Source organism: Ambystoma mexicanum, chromosome 8 (assembly GCF_040938575.1).
Source record: "Ambystoma mexicanum isolate Mex_15411 chromosome 8, UKY_AmexF1_1, whole genome shotgun sequence".
NCBI lineage: Eukaryota > Metazoa > Chordata > Amphibia > Caudata > Ambystomatidae > Ambystoma > Ambystoma mexicanum.
The window spans coordinates 1,687,071,036-1,687,087,820 of record NC_090929.1 but is presented as its reverse complement, the minus strand read 5'-3'; the positions used below and the strand labels follow the sequence as shown (position 1 = coordinate 1,687,087,820).

At 46.1% G+C, this 16,785-nt stretch overlaps 1 protein-coding gene across 1 annotated transcript in view; it reads right to left on the bottom strand.

Annotated features, from left to right (window-relative positions):
• LOC138473453 (deleted in malignant brain tumors 1 protein-like) overlaps nucleotides 1-16,785 on the bottom strand; it is a 79,230-nt gene that overhangs the window by 36,584 nt on the left and 25,861 nt on the right. The window contains exons 4-5 of the mRNA XM_069612104.1: nucleotides 12,905-13,219; nucleotides 2,746-2,898 (exon numbers count right to left, since the gene is read on the bottom strand). Of these exons, the coding sequence (XP_069468205.1) occupies nucleotides 2,746-2,898; nucleotides 12,905-13,219 (468 nt within the window). The remainder of the gene's footprint in view (nucleotides 1-2,745; nucleotides 2,899-12,904; nucleotides 13,220-16,785) is intronic.

The window sequence follows — 16,785 nt, the reverse complement described above, 5'->3', positions numbered from 1 at the left end:
CCTTCAGCTATCCCTCTGCAAATACCTCCCCTCTCGAACTCGCCTCTCCTCTACCTCTAACTTCCTCAGGGTCAGTCATTTTTCAAAGAAACGAGCTGGAGGTAGATCTCTGTCTTCAGCTGGGGCCTCCCTCTGGAACAGCCTCCATGCCACTCTAAAACTTGAGGAGAACCAGCTCTGGTTCCAAAAGCACCTCAAGACCTTCCTCTTTGCTTCTGCTTTCGCCCCCTCTCCCCTGCTGATTCTGTTCTCCCTCGACACTGTACACCTGGCCACCCTCTGTCCTCCGGGCCCAGGTACCTGCTCAACCTGCCACCCTCCCGCACTGCCTCCGGGCTGCCTCTTGCACTGCGGTCTGTATCTGTACCCATACAGTGCCCCCTTTTTTCTTCCTGCACTTATCAGACCTACCCTGTCTGCTGCCTTAAACCCAGCACTTGCCTCTTGCTGGCTGCACTACTATTGTTGGTTGACTTTATTATTTATTAATGTATTCAAATGTATCTGTTTCTCCATTGCTTTGTACTCTCCATTTCTCCCCTCTTCCATGCACTTTTCCACTCCCATCTCCCGTGCACTTGCGCATTCTCGGTGTCACTGAGCCTGGTAAGATCGTTGTTTTGTTGTCCCAGGTTCCCCTTCCCTTGCCTTGTCACGCTCTGAAATACTTGTGTATGAGTGTGATAGAAATCAAATATCATCTCATATCATATCATATCATATCATAACTTTTCCCCAATTTGCTTTGCTGTGGTCCCACGACTGGCAATTTTTGGGAAAGGTTCAGCCAGATACGCCCAACGAGACAGAACCTATTGGTAATAGAATGTTTGCAAAGGTCAAATATTCATTGGTTTCACCTTAACTATAGGGTGGTAACCACCACCCTAGAATAATAGGATGTTGTGGTAGTGACGCCTTAGTTAACATCATATAACAGGTGTATTTATACATCACCAGCTGAGCATCTTGACACTGGTAATCAATGTGTATGGTTACCCAACTCTATGGTTCTTGATAGTTCAGCCCACATTACAATGTTCGTAGGAACATGAAGTTTTCATTGCAACCTTTGACCTTGGCCTTGAAAGTTCACCAAATTTGGAGGGCAACTGAACATTCCAGCAAAATCTGAACTTCCATAACTTTTCATGTATTTTATTTATTTATTAGTAATGCTCTGAAAGCCCACAGGCATCAAGGCAAACATTTACACGATACAACATCAAAGAGGAGACAAGACAAAAGGGATCAGGCAGGCGGTTGGGGGTTTAGAGATCACTTGAATAAGTCAGTCTACCGTCTCTTAAAAATGGAGAGATCTCTTGCCTGCCGTAGATCCACGGGCAGTGATCCCCATGTGAGCGCTGCTTGAGCAGAGAAGGTCCCTCTTGCCCGTTTAATACGCGGGCATACCAGGCGAGGGGTGCTCCTGGAGCGTAAGTTTCTTTGGGGTTCATTTTACACCAGGCATTCTTTCAAATAGGAGGGGGCTGTACCATAGAGGCACTTATGGATCAGGGTGTTTATTTTGAATTGAACTCTGGCTGTTACAGGGAGTCAGTGGAGACCCTTCCTATGATTTGCACATGTTCTCTTCTTGGGATATTTTTGACAGTTATTGGATACTGCCTTTGCTAGATACGCACAGAAGTGCATTGCAATAATCGATTCCAGGCATGATTGTTGCCCTCACTAAGGTTTCACAATTTTTGCTAAAGACAAATGGTTTGATTTGTCTCAGAAGTCTTAGGTGATATTATGAGCTTTTCTCTGTGTTTTCGGCATTGGGGCTCTGTTCTCAAAGAAGCTTCAAAGTACATGCCCAGTGTTTTCACTATTTCGGTTACTGCTATCTTCTTGCTATTTATGTTCAAGTGCGATCAAAAGTTTAGATCTTGCCTGGGAGGATCCAAAGATCAGAAGCTTGGTTTTTAATCAATTCAAACACATCCAGTTGGACGACATCCAGCAACCAATCAACTTGCAAATGAGTGTAAGTCTGCAAGGTCTTTGATATAGTCTCCACTCAGTTCCATCAGTAGCTGGGTGTCGTCCGTGTAGTTGTTGAATTGTACCCCCATATCTGTGAGCATATCAGAGAGGGTTTTGCTGTAAATATTAAATACAGCTGGAGAGAGGCATGCCCCTCGAGGGACTCCACAGGTCATTTCCTCTGGATCAGATATAGCGCTATCCCGTTGCACCCGGGATATCCTATTCTTTATGAAAGAACAAATCCAATTTACTGCACTCTAGGAGCACCAACCTGTGATGGTTAGAGTTTGTAGTAGCTGTTCATGGTTGAGAAGGTCAAATGCAGAAGCCAGGTATAGTAATCTGGTAGGCCATGTCTGCTTTTAGCCATAATGCTAAGCATTTGTGATAGGAGATCTAGTAAGGCAGTATATGTGCCGTGATTTGGCCTGAAACCAGATTGCCTTGAGTGTAGGATTGTTTTGCATTGTAAAATTTCTTGGAGCTGAATGGCGGCCATTTTGAAATGGGGCATTAGTGATGAGTCTAAAATTGTGGCATCTCTAGGTTTCGAATGTGACTCATTGCATTACTTGGGCACATTCCCTCTTCCTGGGCACATACATGATAAAAAAGCCATTCACCAGTGGCCTGGCAACGGCAGGTCACTGCTGCAACATCAGGAATACAAAGAAACTCGTGACGCATTAAGGGAAAAGAAAAAAGATTGTATTGTTACTCTTTAAATAAAAGGAGTATGATAGTTACCTGTCACTGGAGTAGGCTTAGTGACTGAAGCCGATGCAGTGACTTGAGTCGATGCTGTGACTGGAGTCGATGCTGTGACTGGAGTCGATACTGTGGCTGGAGATGTTGTAGGTGCTGAAACATGAATCCAGTTAAGAAAGTACAGACTGGGATCTACAAGAACCCATAAAGCACAATCACACGTTTGCTCTGAGTAAAGTAATATTTTCATAACATTAGTTGTATTCCGATTCAAAACCCATTGTAATACCATTATCATTAGAATTATATTAAGTATCATGGCCGGGGTTAAACCCCTGTATCGGCGGGCTTTCTGACAAAAAGCTTGATAAGATCACTCTTCCCCACCAGCTATGCAGCAGTCAGATATTATCAGCTACTAGTGTTTAAGTTGTTATATGTGTTTTTTAATACATTTTTGGCCCCCACCTTCCCCCACCTCATACTGACTCACACACTGGCACAGCCCTGTCTCTGCTCTAATCTTTAATTTCTGATACTCTTGATGCTCTTGCCCCTGTTATGATGATCCGTTTGAAGTCCAAAGCCAAGTGCAATTCCTGGTATGACTCCGATCTAGCTACACTTAAACGCAGTGTAGCGTGGCTGAGAGGAAATCGAGGGCTTCCAGTTCATCCTCTGACAAACTGTCCTGTCGCCTGCTCCAAAGTCAATACCGACTCTCTGTCCGCACCAAGAAGAGAGTCCACATTCAAGCCTGTGTCGTTGTGGCATCTAACAACTCGGCTGAACTCTTCAAAATCTGCAAGGAGCTGGCAACCCTGCTGCAGTCTCTACCCCTCCTCTTACCTCCCAAGCTCTCTGCAATGACCTTGCCTCTCACTTTATCTCAAAACCCAGGACATATTGTCCACCCTCTCCTCCCCTACCCCTCCTATTCCCCCTCAGTCTTTGCTTGCTGACCCCCCATTAAGCAGCCCCCCTCCCTCCTTCTGTTCCTTTCCTCTCTTCTTCCCTGATGAGGTCGCTAGACAAGTCAGATCTATGAAAGCCTCGTCAAAACAGGTTCATCCCTGTTCCTCTAAAACCATCAAGGACCAAATGGACACCCTGGTTCCAGCCCTTGCTGATTTTTTCAACCATTCCTTTGCTTCACGATTCTTCCACTGCCCTCTGAAACACTCCCTTGTGCATCCTCTTCTTAAGAAACCCAAGGCTGATCCTTCCTGTCCGGCTAACCATCACCAATCTCCATTACTCCCTTTCTGGTCAAACTCCTTAAAAAGCTGGCCATCTCTCAGCTTAACCTTCATTCTGATTCTGTTGGCTGTCTCTATGACCACCAGTCTGGTTTCAGAGCAGTCAGAAGCACAGAAACTGCTCTCCTGAATATCCGTGAAGATTTGCTCTCCGATCTTGACTCTAACATTCCCTCTGTCCTCATCCTACTCGATCTCTCTTCTGCCTTCAACACAGTCAACTATACCATCCTGCTCAACCGTCCCTGTGATAACCTGGGTATCACTGATCAGGCTCTGGTCTGGCTGACCTCTTTCCTCTTTGATCGACCCTCCCAGGTTCAACTGGGGTCCTTCCTATCCTCTATCATCCTTTCTGCCTCTGGTGTTCCCCAGGGGTCTAACCTGTCGCCCTGGTATTTCACCAATACCTGGCAAATCTGGCCCACTGCATTGCCACTCTATGCTCAAATTTCCAGTGCTACGCTGATGACACTCAACTCATTTTCAGGCTGCCCTCGGCCACCTCCTCTCCCTCCCTCATCGCTGATTGCCTAACTGCCATTCAAGATTGGTGTGCCGCCAATGATCTTTGTCTGAATGCCAGGAAGACAGAGATCCTCCTCATCGGCAACCCTTCTCCATCCTTTCCCCTCACTCTCTGGCCGGCCTCCCTTGGCCCTCCTCCTACCCCCACCTGCGAGGCTAAGAACCTTGGGGTCATCTTTGACTCCACACTTTCCTTCTCCGCCCACATCTCTGAGGTATCTAAAAAGTCAAACTTACTATTAGACCTCTTCAGAGGCACTCTTCCTTTCCTCTCCTTCCCCCAGAAGCTCACTGTCTCCCAAGCTCTGGTTCCCTCTGCGTTGGATTATTGTAACAGCCTCTTTCTAAATCTACCTGCCTCTACTCTCCGCCCATTTAATTAATCCATAACAGGACTGCGAGACTTGTCCTTGGCCTCAAGACCTGGGATCGTATCTCTCAGCTCTGAAATCTCTCCATTGGCTCCCAGTGGATGCAAGGATTACATTTAAAACCTTCTGCATTGTCTACAAGGCTTTCTGAGACCTGGGTCCAAAATACCTTCAGCTATCCATCTGAAAATACCTCCCCTCTTGAGCTCTTCGCTCCTCTACCTCTAACTCCTTCAGGGTCAGTTGTTTCTCAAAGAAACGAGCTGGGGGTAGATCTCTGTCTTCGGCCGGGGCCTCCCTCTGGAACAGCCTCCCTGGCACTCTAGAACTTGAGGAGAACCATTTCCGGTTCCGGAAGCACCTCAAGATCTTCCTCTTTGCATCTGCCTTTGGTCCCCCTCTCCCTTGCTGATCTGCTCTCTCTTGGCACTGTGCATCTGGCCACCCTCTGTCCCCTTGGCCCAGTTATTTGCTCATCCTGCCACCCTTCTGCACTGCCTCCCAGCCACCCCTTGCACTCAGGACTGTATCTGTACCCATAAAGTCCCCCATACCCCCTTTTCCTTCTTCTTATGCACTTATCAGACTTACCCAGTTCTGCTACTGCAAACACAGCACTTGCCACTTGCTGGCTGCACTACCCCTGTTTATTGCTCCATTATCTATTTTATTTGTATTTATTATTGTGTATCTGTTTATCCTCTGCTCTGCACTTTCCATTCTCCCCCTCCCATGCAATTTCCCCTTTCCCTTTACCATGCACTTGCATCGTTGTTTTGTTCTCCCTTGTTCCCCTCCCGTGTCTTGTCGCGCTCTGAAACACTTGTGTATGAGGGTGATACAAATAAAATATCATATCACATCATATATCAAGCCTGCTTTGATGGGGTCCTATTCTTGCTCAAGGTAACACGTGGTATTTGCCTTATTGCATCATACCCAAAGTGTATTGTGCTAAAGGAAGTGTAAGAGATAGGAACGAAGAGGGGTATAGAGTAAAGCAAAATGGATGTGCCCTTTGATTCCTGTTTCCCTGGACAGCTCCGATTGAGAGCTGTCCTGCTGGAGAGAGTTGTTAACTGACCTCACTAAGGATCAAAAGAGAGGCAGCTCCCACTGGCTATTGTCCTGCTGGTTACAGCAGAGACAGCTAACCTATGAAGAATATACACATCCTGTCCATGGCTGCCCTGGGCTTACAGTGTTAGCATTTGTATGCTGAAAACATATAATTGATTTCCTGCAGGTGACCTCAGCTGTTTTATTTGTGTTGCTTAGCACCCAGATGCTGTTTGGCCTTAGTCCGCACTCTACAAATGCCCATACAATACAGTGAAATACAATATATGATACAGATCAGATGTGGCATGAAAACGTATGTGAACTACCAACCACCATACCCCAAAGCAGGATGATAGTTCATTATAAGTGTGTGGTATAGAACAGAGGTACAGGTTTTGGTGTACCCTCTGGGCTGCAGTGACTTGGCTGTCACAGCAGCTGTCAAAAGGGCCCCTCTGGCCTTTGAATGTGTATTGTGCTACTGTAGAGCGGTGACTGCAGATCAGGAGACTGCTGCTGCAGGGCACATGTGCCATTATGCGTTTGGAATGTATCTTAATGAAAGGGGGATATGTTTGAGAATGTATTACCTACATCATTTTATTAATTAATAAAAATCAAAAAGGCCAGGGCTTCTATATCCTTGTCAGATGTGAATTCCTCGCACATGCACTGGCCAGCCAATATGAACATTACTTCTTACAGAGTCAATTTGTGGCATTATTAGTGTGTTTAAAGTGGCAAAGCTGCACTTATTCGGCCATAGCTAACGTGAGTGGGTTCTTAAAGGGCCAATATTGTGGGGGTTTTTGGTATCCAGTCAAATTTTCGAAAACACATTTTCGAAATGCCATTTTGTCGAAAAAGAAATGGCGAAAAAGAATCTGAATTTATTTTTGTTTGTTTTATATATTTTCTTTTTGTTTCGTTATTTAAAAAAAGTATCAATAAAAAAAAACAGGGGGGTTGGGGGAACCCCCCATTTAAATAAATAAAATTAAGAAAAAAACATTCACATTTTTTTTCTGCATTTTGGTGTTGAAAAAATGGCATTTCGAAAATGTAACGTTTGAAAAAGTTACTATAAACCGTTTTTTGCAGTGCAGTTCCTTTAACCTCTCTTCGATGGACTCCTGTAGCTCTCAAAACATGATTGTGGGGTGGGAGAGGGTGAAGTGACATTGCGGGGTGAAACAAAAGCATACGTGGTTCCTCAAAAAAAAGAATTTCATGCAAGCTGCAGGAGTTGACCAAACAGAGGTCAAAGTAACTAGTCTTAAAACACAGATAGAATCGCAATACTGGCATATAATGGCACAGGCAGCATTACCATATCTTCTTGCAGTCACAAAGAGGTGATGGCTGACAGGTTTAGACTGAAGGAGCAGTCCAGCCGGAACTGCTAAGTCACATCTCTTCTGCAGGAGACCACAAGCATCCCCAAACATGTTTTGGCCTAATTGGGCGTCACCAGTGAGGAGTAGCTTGGGTCTCTAGGCCAGGGATCCACGTCTGGGCATACCCGTCTCACTCGGGGTGACAAAGTAAAAACAAAGAGGTGATGGCTGGAAGGTTTAGACTGAATCTTTACCTCTGGCATTGCCTGCCAAGCCATTACAGTAGGGGAAAGACCATATGCAAATCAGGTTTGCAGTGGCATAATTCAGGCATATAGTGTGGGAACAGTCATCATACAAGTATCTTTTGCAATGGCAGTGCTGGCATGTATCTTGGGCGTAGGCTTAATGAACATGCGTTAGGCAGTGGTAGCACAGACCAACACTAACATGTCTTCTTAAAATTGAATAATCCATTACAAGACTCTCCATAAAAATCACCGACTTTAAATGGGAGAGAATGTTCAAATAACACCTTGAAGCTATCCTCAAAATAGTTCCTAGGAAGAACTCCATGCCAAAAACAAAGAGTCACAAATCTTCATTCAGAATCCCTGGTAGGGTTGGGCTAAATGGCTCCATTCCTTCCACAGTGAAAACTGACCAGATTTTGCCTGATCTCCCAATTTCTCTTGGAGATTTAATTTGCCAGTTCCTGACCTTTTTCCACCCAAAATCTTGTTTCCCAAAATATTGTTTTTGGAAGAAATACGTTCTGGGTATGTTTCCAATTTAAATTTAGTTTTTTCTCGAAATTTCATTTTATTTATGTTTAGGACCAAAAACATGAAATTTCAGGGATAAACAAAACATCTGCACAAAAGGAAAACCGACAAAATATGTGGTGGAAAAGGTGGAAAACAGCCTAGCGGACAGAATGGAAATGTCAGTGAATTTCACCAATTCAGTTTCCCGCCGTAATCTGGCCCAGCCCTACTTCCTGGCGAACAACACAGTCCAGATTGACCATCTCATTGTAACAGCCAGAAATCTACAGCATAGGGAATCTAGGAAAGACTCGGATTCCCATGATTCTGACTCTCGATTTAAACTGGGGGTTACAGCTTTGTTGTGGTGTAGATCACTTATAAAAGTGAAAAGAATAATCTCCTGAGACTGGCAAACTAAGCCGATATTGCAAGTCTGGGTAAAAAGACAGGACTTCACAATTTCCAGAATAGATAGTCAGAAATTAGAAGTTAGATTGCCTTCATTACAGTTTTGCCGGTATCCCACCGGTAATGCTGGCGGGATACCCGCAAAACTGCCTTACTGTTTCCGCCGCCCGTTAGCCCGGTATTACCGGAATAATACGGGTGGCAGAGATGCCGGTAAATTCCCATTCCAGGACTCCATAGGTGGGATGGGATTGCCGTAATTCCTGGCACCGGTTGGACCAGTGGCAGTGATTCCCGCATTTATTTGCCTGCTGGGGCCTGAACTCCTGGCAGGTCAGGACTGCCGGCAAATCACTGCCCACACCGGAAACCTTGTGTTTCCTTGATATGGAAACAATGCTGGTGATGGAATTAGGGGCATTTTATCCGCCATCTTTTCCAGACCGGGGAACTTATAATGAGCCCCTTAGTCTCCAAAATGAGTAGGAAATGAATTCCAGAGGTAAGACGCCGGAGAGGAAGGAGCCCTTCAACCAGATCTATGATAGTCTAGAATGCGATGGATAAAAGGTTGGGGGAGATGAAGCTCAGTTCTGCAGTGGAAACACTCAGCAAGATGATGTTTAAACAAATCTAGGACTTTCTTCAAATAAAGCAAAATGCATAAAGCTTCAAATTTGGCTCGTTTTTCCAGAGAAAACAACTAATGTGGGGACATCAGGCCTTGGATAATGTGGCTTTTACTCAGTGTTTTCATCCACAATTGTACACTACCGCAAATTTACACCGCGACGCTGCATGCGCCGCCACAGGAGCAGAGCAAGCTCGCGTTGCACAACAGACGCAGACCCAAAACCTGCTAACAACAGGTGAGTAAATGCAGCAGCAGACCCCAGGAGTGCACGTCCACGCCGGGCAAGTAAGTACACGTCTGTTCCCACCATTTTAAGCCCTTCCCATGCCAGTGCAGGCAGAATAGTTAACATAACAAGCACACAATTCCAATTCCCATTGAGACAGATCCCAGGAGTTGGGGCACATGATGCCGGAGGTTTGGTAAAGGTACATGCCCCTTGCACACCTGGGGACTTTAGCAACTTGTCCAAGGATTTTCCACATGTGAAAGAGCAACCTGAAATGCCTATTGATGAAGTCAGAAAGTAATTCAATGTCACAGCCCCTCTTGGGCTGATAACTATCAGCTCACAAGAGCGGAAAGGCCTGTAGGGGTGCAGAGCCAAAGTTTAACTCAGAGGTGTGGTTTGACCACTGAGGCCATGGGCCTGAGGCAGACACGTGCAGCTAGAGATCACTGGGTACAGAACATTCCAGAGGCACCACTGCATTACACTTCATAAATGTCCCAGCTTGGACCCTTTCCAGTCACTGCCAACACACGATGCCACTGGCTGAACCAGTACTTGCCTCTGGGTAGTGGGATAGTGCCAAGTGGGAGACTTTCTGTTAGGATCTCTGACAGCGGACAAGGCTTATCATCCGAATGGGGAAGAGAGGTGCTCAGGAAATTACTAACGAGGAAGTAAAACAACCTAGCCTTGGAGGATGAGAAGGCGTGTCACGATATAGTGGCACTGCACCGTGGAAGTGCGGCATGACGAATGAAATGGGGGGGGGGGTTCCCTAGGCCAGCAAGTTCAGGTTCATCCAGGTACCCTCAGCCTGTAGGATGCTACCAAACAAAGTCTGAAACAACTGGGAAAAGAGGATCTGTTGGAAGGAGCAACGGGGCAAGACAGGTGTAGCTAGGAGAAAGCTTTCTCTGAAAGAAGTGCCAATGCTTAAGGCAGCTGGGTGGCCTAGACAGACACAGAAAACTAATCTGACCTCTTGCTGTTCAACTGAGAGTTATGTTCTAGAAGATGGAACGTTTCACAAGTGGGACCTTCAGTCGATGACAGATGGGAGTATGTCACAGGTAAAGGACGCAGTGATGGGGTCATTCCCCAAGTCTGGGATGTATCGAACACGACTGCCAACGTTACATTGAGGCTGGAACTGCTGCAAGCTATCCCGAGGCAGAGGAAGATGAGGAAGGGCCAGAAGGCAGTGTCATGTTCACGTGAGAGAAGCATACAGACAGGTCACCTGAATGACACTGCATGGGGGTGGTAGTGGACGCTTTTGTCTAGAGAAAATGCCTGGGTCTCACCCGTATCCAGTGAGTAACATATCACCTGTCAGAGACTTAATTGCGAATGCAATTGATCAAAATGAATTAGCAGATGGCTCGGTATGTGATGTTGGGCAACAGAACACGCAGAGAACAAGTGACAGTCCTTAGCACTGCGGTGCCAGCTGCGGCCTGAGCCTGGAATATTTACAGGGAGCAGCAATTCATGAGGCGAGATGAGGGCAGCTAGGGAAAGCGACAGGTCTGATAAGAGGGTCACAGCTGAGCATGGGCGAACCCCATGGCGTAGACAATGCAAGCAGCATCACACACCGCACCGCACCGATGGGACTCGTATCCAATATCACATGAGCAGGTCGGAGAATAGGACGTTGCTCATGGAGGGTTGCGGCACTACCTGAACAGCCAGCTGAGATCGATCTAAGATGATATCAGTCACCAGTCTTGGCCTCCGGCATTGGGCCAGGATTCTGGAATTCCTTTAACATTGTGGCCCCGACACAATGCGAGGGTATCCAGTGAAAATGTGGCCAGCAAAAATGTAGCCAGTGAAAACGGGGTGCCAAGAAAAATGCAGTGGAAAGATGCAGCAGAAATGTAGCGCTGCGAAGACATTGTGAGGATCAAGGAGGGTTTTGTGGGCTTGTGATTGCCTGGTTTGGGGCAAGGATAGGGTAGGGGTTAGAGTAAAGATGTTGGTTAGAGTTAGGGTGAGGGTGGTTGCTGGGTGGTTGCTGGTGTTGAGGTGTGGTTAGTCACTGGGTAGATCAAGTGTCTGGGTAAGTGTTAGGATAGGGGTGGTGGTAGGGCTAATAGAGTAATGGTTTGGGTAAGTGTTAAGAAAGGGTATAGGGACTTTGGGGAGGGCTGGGGATGATGGCGTGGGATAGGGCTTAGGATAAACCTAGTGGTTAGAGCATTAGATAAAGTGGCAGAGTTGCAGTTAGGTTAAGGCTAAGGTTTGGGTTCGAGAAATGATTTGGGTTAGGGCAGTGGTTTGGGTTAGGTCAATGGTTTGGGTTAGGGCAATGGTTTGGATCAGGGCAATGGTTTGGGTTAGGGCAATGGTTTGGGTTAGGGCAATGGTTTGGGTTAGGGCAATGGTTTGGATCAGGCCAATGGTTTGAGTTAGGGCAATGGTTTGTGCAATGGCTATGTCATTTGTGGAGAGCTGGTGGCGGGGTTGGAGTTAGGCTCACTGTTCATTTTCCATTACTTTCTATTGAGTGACATGCAAATAAAATGCGTGCTAAGGGTTAGTGTTATATTAGAGTCCAGGGTAGAAATTAGCGTTAGTGGAAGGTTTTGGAACAGAGGTAGAGTGATTCTGGAGATTTTAGGTCATAGTTAAGGTTACAGTCTGTTTAGAGGGCACTGGGCCTCCTAGTCCAGTCTACCACTGTCCTTGCTGCCCTGACCCCCACCCCCTTCTCACACTTGCCTCTCTGGGCCCCTCCCCCCACACTAGTCTTGCTGGGCCTGTAGCCCCTTACCTCGCCCTTATCTTGTGGACCTTCCTTCCTGTGCAATCTTTGCTTTCCCCTGGCTCTGCCCACCTGGCCTCCCTTGGCACTCGCTTTTTCTCACGGGCCCTTCCACCATGACCGGCACATGCCCCTTATCCCCTCCCCTGACCTTCTTGTTACTGCACTTCCATGATCCAAATGTCACATGCCCTAGTAGGACCGTTGTTTTGTCCTCCCTGTCGCCCCTCTTGTCTTGTTGCGCCTTGAAACACATTGTGTATAGGCGCATTATAGGTAGCCAATACAAACAGAAAAGAAAAATTAAGAGATGATAATCCCTCTTATTGTCACAGAGCCAGTCCTGTGAAAAGGAGAACATTGTGGTTGGGCCAAATGTGTAATTTAGAGGTGAGACGAGTATGACAGAGCGTGGGGACAAAGAGTGTCATCATGGAAATGCCAGCGGGGCATAAAGTGGGTAACATGGACTCACACATGCTGAATCTGAATTCAACAAGGAGTGGAAAGGGATTTTAGTTGTTGCACTGAAAGTACCTAAACATTCAAATGAGCCACTTTTCAATGAATGAAGTCAATGAGGTCTTCCTAGAAGGCTGCCTAGCATGCTTTATTCCAGAGGATGCAATGGGGCGGTGCATCCTGTAGACTTTGATGCAGGACTTTGGCCCAATATGAAGATCTGTGATATACTGCGGAAAAGATCCAATTAAAAATGACATAACAAATTGGAACTGCAAAGAAATGCATTGATGTCAATCTCTGTCCACATCAGGTCTTTGTAACCTCAGTATGGTGGCACCTGGTGTAGGAGACCACACGCTTACCTAAGCAGATGACTCCCGCGTCGTTGTAGTGACCACACGTATTGTTATAGAACCCTATGTGACGGCAGTGCAGTAAGCTGGGCTCGTCCCCGTGACAGTTCACGTAGTCCAGGAGAATCCTTCCATCCCCCTGTCCAAAATAGGCATTCTTAGGAGCGGAGTGCACCATTCCACACCCGAGCTGTCTGCACACCACCTCTGCATTGAAATGGTTCCAGTAGGTGTCACACACCGACTCCCAGGAGTTATTGTAGAAGACCTCAACACGACCCTCACATTCGTTCCCACCATCCACGAGGCGGACGGGGCTAATCACTGGAAAAACAGAACAATCAGTGTGTTAAGTTTTAGCCGTAAATCCACAAAAGTACATTAAGTGGGAAAAACAAGATAGCATTGTAACCCAACCAGCAATGTGTGAAGGTGTACGGTCAGAGAACACAATCTTGACAACTCATTCACAATCTTGATTATCTATTCTGGTCGCTAAGCCCCCCAGAGCGGGTTTGCATGGACTGCTTTTTGGAGGAATTGACAGTGGTGAATTCAGTGCTTCAGGAAGACAAAAACCTACACACAGAGAGATTTTGAAACCAATCGGCTGCGTCATTTCCGGTGTGCACTCCATTGCATGTTACTCCACATATATTCCTTGCAACCAATTACAAAGGGTCAGATAGGTCAAACTGGAACTAGAGGATATTATAATAAAAAATGAACCTGACAATCCCGTCCTGGCCCCACATTAAAGTAGCCTCCAGCAATCTCTTTTAGAGTGCTGCCTGATGGTTTTGGCGAGGAGAAAGCATTGCCCTGCACTTGGATAAAGGTTGTCTCCCTATATCTAAGGTGAAACCTCATTGCATAAACATTTTGCAAAAACGCCTATAGTTTATAACTTTGGTGTACATCCAACCGACAATTGAAATGTTATGCAGCTCCAATGAAAAGTGCTTTGGTGCATTTTGCATTTGTTTTGCATAGTGAAAGATACACAAGTATTGCTCAGACAGACAGCCCGAACTGCTAAACTTATGTACACACAATGTTTTAGTTTTGAAAGTTAGCAAAGCTAGCTTTGATAATGTATCTTTGTTTTGGGCTTATGGGTTTGTTTAAGGAAACATTTATTGTTTCCTTCCCAGTGTGCGTGCATCAAAGCTTAGTGTATGCATCCTATGCTGTTGGTTTTGGCACATAAAAGTGCCACCTTGTCACTATAAAAATTCTACAGAAAAACATTCATCACAGTCCTTTTCGTTCGTGAGACCTTGACATAGTACTTCTCCTTTGTCACAAATCTAGATAATTACAGTATTTCATCATAGACCTCTCCTTCATCCCAGTCCTCGTTCATTACAGTACTTCATCATAGACCTCTCCTTCATCCCAGTCCTCGTTCATTACAATACTTCATCTTAGACCTCTCCTTCATCCCAGTCCTCGTTCATTACAGTACTTCATCATAGACCTCTGCTTCATCCCAGTCCTCGTTCATTACAATTCTTCATCTTAGACCTCTACTTCATCCCAGTCCTCGTTCATTACAGTACTTCATCATAGACCTCTACTTCATCCCAGTCCTCGTTCATTACAGTACTTCATCATAGGCCTCTCCTTCATCACAGTCCTCGTTCATTACAGTAATTCATCATAGGCCTCTCCTTCGTCACAGTCCTCGTTCATTACAGTAATTCATCATATGCCTCTCCTTCATCACAGTCCTCGTTCATTACAGTACTTCATCATAGACCACTCCTTCGTCACAGTCCTCGTTCATAACAGTACTTCATCATAAACCTTCTCCTTCATCACAGTCCTCGTTCATTACAGTACTTCATCATAGACCTCTCCTTTGTCACAGTCCTCGTTCATTACAATACTTCATCGTAGGCCTCTACTTCATCGCAGTCCTCGCTCATTACAGTACTTCATCATAGGCCTCTCCTTCGTCACAGTCCTCGTTCATTACAGTACTTCATCATAGGCCTCTCCTTCATCACAATCCTCGTTCATTACAATACTTCATCGTAGGCCCCTCCTTCATCACAGTCTTTCTTCGTCACAGTTCTCATCCATTAAGGAGAAGTTGTAAAGGTGTGCATGCCAGGAAATGTAGTGTATACACCCTTTGTGTCTGTTTTTGGTTTCGGCATACATGTGCCACCTTGGGGCCAAAACAATGACACAGAGAAGCAAGAGCAGAGTAAGGGTGTTGGGAGGCAGTGTTTCTCCATCCCTGCAGTCCTTCATCAGAGTCCTTCTCCTTCACCACAGTCCTTCATGACAGTCATACGCCTTCATCAAAGGCCGTCACCTTCGTAAGAATCATTTTCCTTTGTCAAAGTCTTTCCTTCTATTTTTTGAAGGACCTTCATGATAGTCCTTTTTCTCTGCCATCGTCCTTCATCCCTGTACCTTTTTTACAGTCCTTCATCACAGTCCTTCTCCTTTGTCAGAGTCTTGTCCATCAAAGATCTTCTTCCTTACAGTCCTCCTCCTTTGTCAGTCCTTCAGAGTCCCTCATCTTCCTCTTATGCTTTCACCTTCATCACAGATCCTTTGCCATAGTCTGCCTTTTTTACAGTCCTTCACATTCCTTCTCCTTCATTGTAGTCCTTTGTCCTAGTTTGACGGTCTCAGAAACAGCCTCTCAGTCAGTCACAGTCTCACTCTCTCTCTGTGTTAGGCGGAAACCTGTGCAGTTCCCTCTTGGACCACTGCAAAAGATTTAGGACTACAGGTGTTTGGCAGTAAGCCCACTTGGTAGCAGTCTGTACCACACAGATTCACTTGGTAGCTGTGGCTGAGCAATCAGACTTCTCTCAAGAAGAGTTAAGCAGTATGTGGAGTATACAATATAGGGCAATTCTTCGCAGTAAGACAAGTAAACACGCAACGAGGCTCAGTGTAAAGATATTAAGGTATTTATTTATAACGGAACATCTATGGAAAACACTATGGCACTATCACGGCAAACACTTCAATCACAATTACTCTACGAAGAAGAAAACGATCAATCCCCCTAACAATATTTCGACAAGTCTAGGCTCTACCGGTATCACTTATTTTCAGACAGAGGTGTATACCTCAACCTAGATGGCACTCTAATATCAGTTAGGATGGGAGGGAAAAAAATAGGCAGGTTACGAAGTCAATGCAGTTCAATACTTTATGGGAAAAAAATGCAAGGCAAGAACACAAGAACCACAATAGATCATAAAGTTCAGAGGCCAGGCCCGCTCGGAGAGAGGCAAGGCGATTTGTCCCAAAAAGTCTCTTTGTGGAAATGCGTTCGAGCCCGTATAGCAAATTGTTATTGGAAAGTTTGGAACCAGTTCAGAACCACACGTTAAAGAAAGCTTGGAGGCAACCCAATGGAAAGGCGAGGATTAAGACACCTCACTCGATCCGTCAGAAAGGGAAGCCAGGCGGACACGGTACCTTGTTTGTGGAGAGACAGCTCCGGCGGGGGCAGTTGTTCCTGGTGGTGGATGCACGTTGGGTCTTTGCCAAGAGTAGAGATGATCTCGTCGTCGAAGAAAAGTGAAGTCCGGTGCACCACCAGGGAAGAGACCAGCCGCGGAGTACTCCGTCACAAGGCACCACTTTTTGGTCGCGGTACAGGGGTAGTGGCTATCCGGTTGCCGAGGTGCTCTGCACGGGCAATTCGACCACTGCGTCCTGAGGCGAAGAAAAAGGAAAAGGGGACTGGTTGTTCCCACCAGTCAGGGGAAGAGACTCTCTGGCAGGGAGATCTCCTCTGTCGTCGGGAAGTGGTGAGTCAGTTCCGCAGGGCTCCACCGGGAGTGTCGTCGTGCATGTCGGCTCAGCGTTACCCTCGTCGGATTCTTAGGTCCTGTGGCGACTTCTGAAGATCC